Source organism: Lycium ferocissimum, chromosome 10, assembly GCF_029784015.1.
Source record: "Lycium ferocissimum isolate CSIRO_LF1 chromosome 10, AGI_CSIRO_Lferr_CH_V1, whole genome shotgun sequence".
NCBI classification, from domain to species: Eukaryota; Viridiplantae; Streptophyta; class Magnoliopsida; order Solanales; family Solanaceae; genus Lycium; species Lycium ferocissimum.
The window spans coordinates 40063087-40071915 of NC_081351.1; the positions used below are offsets into that span (position 1 = coordinate 40063087).

The 8829-nt window shown below is 36.2% G+C and overlaps 1 protein-coding gene across 1 annotated transcript; it reads right to left on the bottom strand.

Moving 5' to 3' along the window:
• Window positions 1-549: 549 nt before the first annotated feature.
• On the bottom strand, window positions 550-3901 carry LOC132033836 (calmodulin-7-like). The gene is made up of 2 exons (XM_059423947.1): window positions 3688-3901; window positions 550-1221 (listed from the first exon to the last, which is right to left on the bottom strand). The coding sequence occupies exons 1-2, from the start codon at window positions 3761-3763 to the stop codon at window positions 848-850; spliced, it is 450 nt and encodes a 149-aa protein (XP_059279930.1). The 5' UTR covers window positions 3764-3901; the 3' UTR covers window positions 550-847.
• Between the last annotated feature and the right edge of the window lie 4928 nt (window positions 3902-8829).

Here is an 8829-nt window from a genome sequence, read left to right on the forward strand (position 1 = left end):
TCAAGATTCTTTGGTTCATAACCCAATCTCACCATTTGTAAAAAGATGGAATCTCACCATTTGTAAAAAGATGGAAAAGCTTCCTTCTACACCAAAGAAAGAAGACTTAATGGAGTCATGAAATGCACCAGTTGTCCTAACTACAAGCAGAAACTTCATATATACCTATGGTCGAACTTGCAAAGCACTGAATATCTGCTCCAATCATTCACATAGCTGAACATGCAACAGTTAACTGTGGTCCCGGTAAAACCAAAAGCAAAACTTAAGAAGCTAACTCCAGAAATTCTTGCTAAGGATGTTGAGAGTGTCGTCTTACAAGTTATGCTATGTCCTACGCCTTCAAAATCTAAGATAAGCCTCAGATATGGAAGGCTTCGACCTTGAAGTCAAGCATGTCAATGTAAAACAGAAACCAAGTTGTATAACTGCTAGACGACCTATGTGCTCTTAAGATTTAAGGATTGGCAGAGAAAGTTGAGGGACAAGTTAATGCAAAAATCAAGAGAATATAAAACACACAAAAGCTTAGGCAAGAATTTTGGAATATGAACGAAATTAGTCACTTAGAATACAAAAGAAAAAAAGGTTTTGACATGTCATATGTTCACAATACCGAAATTCAGGAAGAAATTACCAGAAGTTGTTAACAACCCAAACTACTAAGACAAGGAACAGGGTAAACAGGCATATACTGAAGAAGAGCACTACAGAACCACGCGAATAGGAAAATAGGCAAGCACAAAGAACATATCCTAATTTGGAATAGAAATCTCACAAACGTATCTGCCCTGTTTCCTTCTCTTTTGTATTTTACTTCTAAAGATTATGTTGGATTGATCAGTTCTCACTTGGCCATCATAATCTTGACGAACTCCTCGTAGTTGATCTGCCCATCCCCATCCACATCAGCTTCACGGATCATCTCATCGACCTCTTCATCAGTAAGCTTCTCACCGAGGTTTGTCATGACATGACGAAGCTCAGCTGCGGAGATGAATCCATTCTGATCCTTGTCAAACACTCTGAAAGCTTCCTTGAGCTCCTCCTCAGAATCAGTGTCCTTCATCTTGCGAGCCATCAAGTTAAGGAACTCCGGGAAATCAATTGTCCCATTTCCATCAGCATCAACTTCATTGATCATGTCTTGAAGCTCGGCCTCAGTTGGGTTCTGCCCCAACGACCGCATTACAGTTCCAAGCTCCTTAGTTGTGATGCAACCTGCAGCATATTTGCAGATAATTATTGTAGCCATCGTTCTAACTGCTTATAAAACTTACCAACAACAACAACAACAACAACATACCTGTATATCCCACGCAGGGGGTCCAGGGAGGGTTCCTTATTAGAGAGGCTGACCCTCGGCTCAGCTTATAAAACTTACCGTATTTCCTTATTTGTCTATTTGGGAGAAACAAGTTTAACATGAGACTTAGACCTTTTGTTCTCACACGACGAGTATAAATCAGCCAGAATTTGATAGAAACCTAGATATCCATCAGAAAGACTGAAACCAACGAATGATATTCAAAGGAAGCATGTGAACACATAACTAAGTGCACTAATCACTTCAATCTGTCTACATAGGAAGAACCATAACTATACTTTCTAAAGAAAATACAGACATCAAGACTTGTTTGGTTGGCAGATTATCTTCAGATGCAAATCACAGTAGAAAGCATCTCTCCTTTATCCCTCGTTACTGAACTTGCCAAATAAATCACAAAAGAAAAAGTTGTTCTTGCTGAAACAGCAGTGCAGTCGCCTTAACCTGAGGAAGAAGCTGGTTAGGATCGGCCAGCTGATCCTCAGAATCCAAAAAGAAAACACAAATAGAACAGAATCACCTTGTTTAAATGATATACCTAACCAGACTAAATAGGATTATGTAATTTCACGATAAACAAGCATATATGTTTGTGTACACACTCGCACATATACATACATTTTTTTATTTTTTTTTTGGTGTGTGTGTGTGGGGGGGGGGGGGGGAGGTTCCAAAATCAGAACCTGGGTGGTATTTTATTGATAAGCAAAAGGAATACAGAGAGGGGAGGGCTTAAACCTTACCCCTATGCAATATGAAACTGGACATTTCCAGTTTTATGCATGATGGCCATAGACTTTATACATAAACCTATATGATGAATGCTCTTAAGGGGATGAAGGGCTCTTCCTATACTGTGTGTTGTTCTATGTGATGCATGAATTCCTAATGAGAAAGGATGTTTTACATAACTATATACTGACGAGCTTCTATATGAACCAGAATAATGAACTAATTGCTCCATACTTCATATATAGAAGAAAAAACATCAGCTTTTAATCTCAGACAAAGTGATTTGTGCCATACACTAGAACAGAATTCAATAAATGCATTTTTATAATACCAAATACGAAAAAAAAAAATTGTAATTTGTACACTATAAAAGATTTCCACGCACATTCGCGTTATAGCAATGTATGGTAAGTTATGCAATCTACAGTGTAAACAAATTAGTATGATATTAGCAAAATAGATTAAAAATCTGTCAAGAAACAAAACAAAGTAAGACGAGATCAACAGGAAAATCAACAAAATATAGTAAACGCCTAAAAAGGACAACCTTTCAAGACTTGTCAACTGATTTGAATCAAAAACAACTCCAACCAGCTCCTATTGTGATTGAAACTCAAAATAAGAATTCAATTTGTCAAAGCTAAACACTCCTCAGGATTCCATTAAGACCAACCAAAAGCTCAAATGTCACCCCCTAGGTTTAAAATCTCCTCACAATGAAATCAAATCAAATCAAATATTCCCCAAATATTCCCCCTGACACCAACTTTATATAACACTATTACAATTCGAGACGTCATACTAGCTTTTCTTCACATGCGATCCCAATATTGCCTAATAATTATACTCTCTCTGTCTCAAATTATCTGTCATAATTTTCTTTTAATTTTCTTTTACAAGCGGGAGCTTTTTAACTATTTTACCCTTCATTGGTATTTGAACAATCATAACACCATCCCATAATTGAGGCTTTGTAGTCTCCAAGAACAATAACTATAAGGGTAAAATGGGAAAGAAAAAATGTTGTCTTGGACTTCTAAAACGACAAATATTGCCTATATTACTTGTCCACTTACCCCTTTAAGAAATCATAAATAAACATGTATTTTTACAAGACTACCCTTATCTCTCTCTAATAAATTGCACTTTAATCAATATTGGTTACTTTAAAAAATAATTCATGTTAACGACAAAATAAGAAAAAAATTAATTAATTCTATCTTGGTTTTTTACATCGACAAGTATTTTGGGACGGATATTTTTATAGTAATTTGGACAACTAATATGGGACGGAGGGAGTAATTTGAGACATCTATATTTAGAAAGCGCGACAGATAATTTGAGAGGAGAGAGTAACAAATTGTCAATTCGTTTCCCTAAATGTGAAACCATATTTGCATTAACAGCCAAAATTAGATGTTTTGACCCCATTCATTCTTTTGGAAAGTTATATCAAATCAAACATAGATAAAAAAAAATTTAAAAAAAATCAAGAAAAGCAAGACCCAAAAAAGATAAGCACATAAATATGCAAAATACAAAGAACCAAGCATTGGATCTGAAAAAAAATGAATATTAAAATGAAAATTAATTTAAATAATATGAATCATAAATATGTATGAGCTAACCATCTCCATCTTTGTCAAAGAGACTAAAGGCTTCTTTAAATTCAGAGATCTGATCATCTGTGAGTTGATCTGCCATTTCTCTTTGACTTTCCTTTTTGGGAGATTTTTTGAAATGGGAAAGAGATGTTGCAGATTTTGGGAAATTTGGAATGTGTGACAAAAGAAGAAAGAGGAAGAAAAAAATGGAGTGAATAAAAGCAGAAAAATGAAGGGTTGAACAAAGGGTTAATTTTAATGGTCGCAATCGGTGCCAAATAGTTTGGGGTGAAAATTATTTGAGAAAAAATCTAAAATGATCTTAGTAGTATTTCAATTAAAATATACTCCAGTTGATGGTCAAAAACACAACTATCACTTTTTAGAAAATTTATCCGCCCTTTACGCAGTCACAAAGAAACTCCTTGAATTTAATGATATTTTTTTTAATACTCGACATTACAATTAACAAAGTAATTGTTTCAAAAACTAAATGTTTTAGAATATTTCAAATATATTTGGATTAAAGTGCCATACCTGTCATAAAGGAAGGAAATTGGGATAACAATATGTGCAATATTGGCACCGTTAGTAAAAACCAGCTAAATATTCATCAGTTGAACAATTATTTTACAAAACTGCAACATTATAACACTAATGATCGATTTGGTAACAGGCCCAGTAACGAAGCTACATTTCAACATTTAAATTTTAAAAAACATCTAAAGTATTGAGTTAAAACCAAAAAAAATCCAAAAAAAAAAAAAGGTGACAAAGAGTGTTATTGAAACCCTTGCTCGTTTGGATAGTCTCTATGAGGACGAAAGACGTGACCTTTCTTTTTCATACTCAAATTTCATCCCCCTCTTGATTGTTTCCCATTAATGTTAATATAGCCTATAGCATTGTTCCATGTTCAATATCTTATCATTCCTCCTCTTCATTTCAGCCGTATATTTCGTACATACTACAAGAAAAAAGAAGGCAATTATTCCACTTAGATAATACAGTCAAACCTCTCTATAACAACATCATTTGGTTCGAAATTTTTCAGCTATTATAGAGAATGGTTGTTATACACCTATAATAACATTGACATTTAAATAATATTTCGCTGTTATAAACAAAAAAAATGTATAAAATCTAATTTTCTTTTTTAATTGCCAAATTCTAAGCTTAATTAATGAAGAAAACTCATTTAATGATGAAAATATATATACTTATAGGATATTCTTTTGTTGTAATAGTGTATTAAATGATCAAATATTTTGTCAAAATCTCCACACTTATTATTCGTAATAATAGATATTCTATTTTTAAAGATAGTTAATTATTATATTATCAAAAAAAGAAGATAGCAGTTATATGGGGGGTAATTTTATAAAAAGTGTACTGTTATAAAGTTGGTTGTTGCTGTTATAGATGAAATGTTGTTATAGAGGAGTAAAATATAACATAAAAAATAGATTAGAAAAAAGTTGGTTGTTATAGAGAGATGTTGTTTATCGTGCAGTCATAGTTATAGAAAGATCTATTTGTATAAAAAATAAAAATTGAAACAGTTAAAAAAATATGAAATCAGATATGGGATCAAAATATTTGCACATTGTGTTAGCAATGTACAGTAGAAACTGCAGGTGCTTTGGATCTTGGCTAGTTGGCTATTTCCCCACTACTAATATAGCATAAACAAATCTACTTGAAAATGAAAGTGTTATTGAAGCTTTTGTAACGTTCAAGTTCACAATGCACACGTTACATGAATGTCTTGATTTCGTAATAAAAGTCAATAATTAGACACTAATGAAGATGGTGGTAAATAAGCATGGAGAAAAAAAAAACCGACAAATCTTGAGAGTTTGTGACTTTTTAAAATTATAAAAGCAATAGTAGGAATTCTGGTAAAAAATCGTTTCAGTTTTTTTAAAACTACGAAACATTTAATTAGATAGTATAATCTAAAACATGAGAGTAACTGAAAGAGTTAATAATTTTAAATGTCTTTTTCTTTTAATTCAACAATGAATTAATTAGAAACGTGTATTAATTCTATAATCCATTATCGATTTTCTCTCTCTAAGCTTTTCTCTCGGCTCATGATAAGCGTGTGCTAACGTGCACCGGCCGGAAAATGGGGAGGGGACGGCCACGGAAGGACAAAACAACAATACAGGAACAAGTACAAGAAGCGATGGCACAAGTGCTAGGGATGACACCAAAGGATTTACAAATTGGTATTGCGAATGTAAACCCTAAAACGCCGATAGAAGAGGGATCTGGGAAAAATAGGGGCAAAGGGAAGCTGGATATACGGGAAAACTGGCCAGCACTACCAGTAAGAGCAGGAAAGGGTGTTGGGAGTGGGAACTCGGCTACTAGTAGCTCCAAAGATGCAGCACCTGAATTGAACCCACAAACAAGCAATCCGAACAAAACAAGTACAGAAGAAGATGTAGGAGCTCAGAGAAGACTACAAATGGAGACGACGAAGGCAGGAGATAGGCCATGGGCGAACCTCTTTGAAGCAAACAAGTTAGCAGGGAGAGGTATGGCACTTACTTTCATTCCTCCGAAAATTACTAAAGGGGAGAAGATAGTGGAACTTGTAAAGGATGATGTTGTATGCGAAACAATGAAGTGGAAAGCAGCTGCAGTAGTGTATGTTGTGGGGGTTCTCCAACGATTGGGGCTATTAATGGCGCAGGGACAATTAAATAGTAAACCTAAATTATACTACCACAACGATGGATATTTCGTGGTGAGATTTGCTCAAGAAGAGGAGCGGGATATGGTAATGTGTGCTGGCCCTCACACCCTCAGTAACAGACCTGAAATTATGAAACCATGGAGTGAGGATTTCAACTTTAACGATGAGATCTTCACAGTAATCCCACTTTGGATAAAACTCCCAAATCTACCTCTAAATTTCTGGGGACAGCTCTAAGTAAGATAGGGAGCAGCATAGGCAGGCCTTTGTATGCAGATTCGTGTACTACGTTGAATAGTCGAATCACCTTTGCTAGAATACTAGTGGAGGTAGACATCACAAGACCTTTACCGGAGAAAGTAAGAGTACAGGATCCTAAAGGGAAGATGTTTGAACAGAGAATATGGTATGACCGGAAGCCTCACTATTGCGCAACATGTTTGCAAGTAGGACATGATTGTGCAAAGCAAAAGCACAAGCAACCAGCAGAGCCAACTACTATACCCCAACCAGTAGAGAAAGAGAAGCCTATTACCAAGCCTAGATACCAAAAGCAAAGACAAGAATGGAGGACATATGAGAACAACAATACAGTGTACCAAGAGACATAGGGAAAGGAAAGAGAGGCAGACCCAGGGGCGCATCTTCTTCCTTGCCACAGCAGAGTACAATTACTCAAGAGGATAATAGATGGCACGTGGTAAAGGGGAAATCAGCTCAGAGGAAGAGACAATCACAAAGCAATATAGAGCAAGCTACTAAGCAAAATTCAGGGGTCCGGGAGGCAAATGAAAGACTTACATCACTAGAGGTAGCACCAAATATACATGGAGCTGGCACAGGCCTGAATATAGTGACTACAGCAGGGGTACAAGATGGCAGAAATAAAGAGGGACAGGTAGAGGTACAGGGAGAGAAACAAAGCCCTCCAAACATATAGATGATAGTGACATGGAATGTAAGAGGGTTCAATAATGTGGTAAAGCACAAAGAGATGAAAGAGTTCATTAGAAGGAATAAAGTCAGTCTTATAGCTATTATAGAACATAGAGTCAAGGATAGTACTGCTACAAGGGTAATAAATAAAGCAGCACCAGGGTGGTCTTGGTGTACAAATGCTACTCAATCAGTCAGAGGAAGAATATGGGTAGTGTGGGATGCAACTGTTGTTCACTTTAGTATGTTGGAAAGCCATCCTCAATTCATTCATGGCACCATCACCAGCCACAAAAGTGACAAAACCTTTAAATTTACAACTGTATATGGACTGCACATAGTACCAGATAGAGGGGCACTATGAGAGAAACTGAAAGAGATATAAGGGACCACTAATGAGGAATGGTTGATCATGGGTGATTTTAACACAATCCTTGACCAAGAAGATAGGATGAATGGGAGTGAAGTGCAAGAATATGAAACAAGAGACTTTTTGGAAGAGTGCAATATGACAGAACTAGCAACTTTGGAAAGGACGTATACATGGACAAACAGTCATGTCTACAGCAAAATAGATAGGGCAATTGTCAATGCACAATGGCTACTTAACATGCCACCTTTGCAAGTACAAATCATGGACAATGCCTTCTCAGATCATTCCCCTTTGGCTTTAAAAGTGGAAACAGTAATAGAGAGTGGAAAAAAACCCTTCAGGTACTACAACTATCTAGCAGACCATCCAGATTTCCAGAGAAGGTAGCAAGAAAGATGGGCAACACATACAGGAGATATGAAAACCATATGGCAAAATCTCAAGAAGGTCAAAATAGAAATGAAGGAGTTAAACAAGGCAGATTTTATGGGAGTTACAGAGAAAGTAAAAGCGTTCAGGAATGAGCGGCAAGATATACAAAGTCATATGAGGACCCCTGCCACTTCTGAGAACATAATTGAAGAAGAAAAGAGCATTAGAGAACAGTTGGAAAAACGGAGCACCATAGAAGAGAGCATATATAAACAAAAATCGAGGATATAATGGCTTAAACTGGGAGATGCCAACACTAGCTACTTCTTTGCTAACATGAAAGGGAGAAAGGGATAGAACCGGATCACAAGGCTCAATTCTATGAATGGGGGTGTAATAAGAACTACTGATGGTATAAAAACAGAAGTGATGGATTTTTACAAGCAACTTTTGGGCACTGCTAGCAGCACTGTACTAGCTATTGACCCAATAGTCATGATGATTGGGCCCAGGCTTACCAGGCAACAACAAATGCAGCTTATCCACCCTTTCACTAAGGCTGATGTACTTCAGGCCCTACAGGGGATAGATGACTCAAAGGCCCCAGGCAAAGGATGGATTTAACTCCTATTTTTTCAAGAGGACTTGGTCACACATTAGGGATGAAGTAAGTACTCCTGTACTCAATTTCTTTAAAATCAGCAACATGTATGCTCCTATTAATACCACCTTAGTGACATTGATTCCAAAAGTGAAACACCCCCTCCACCATTAAAGA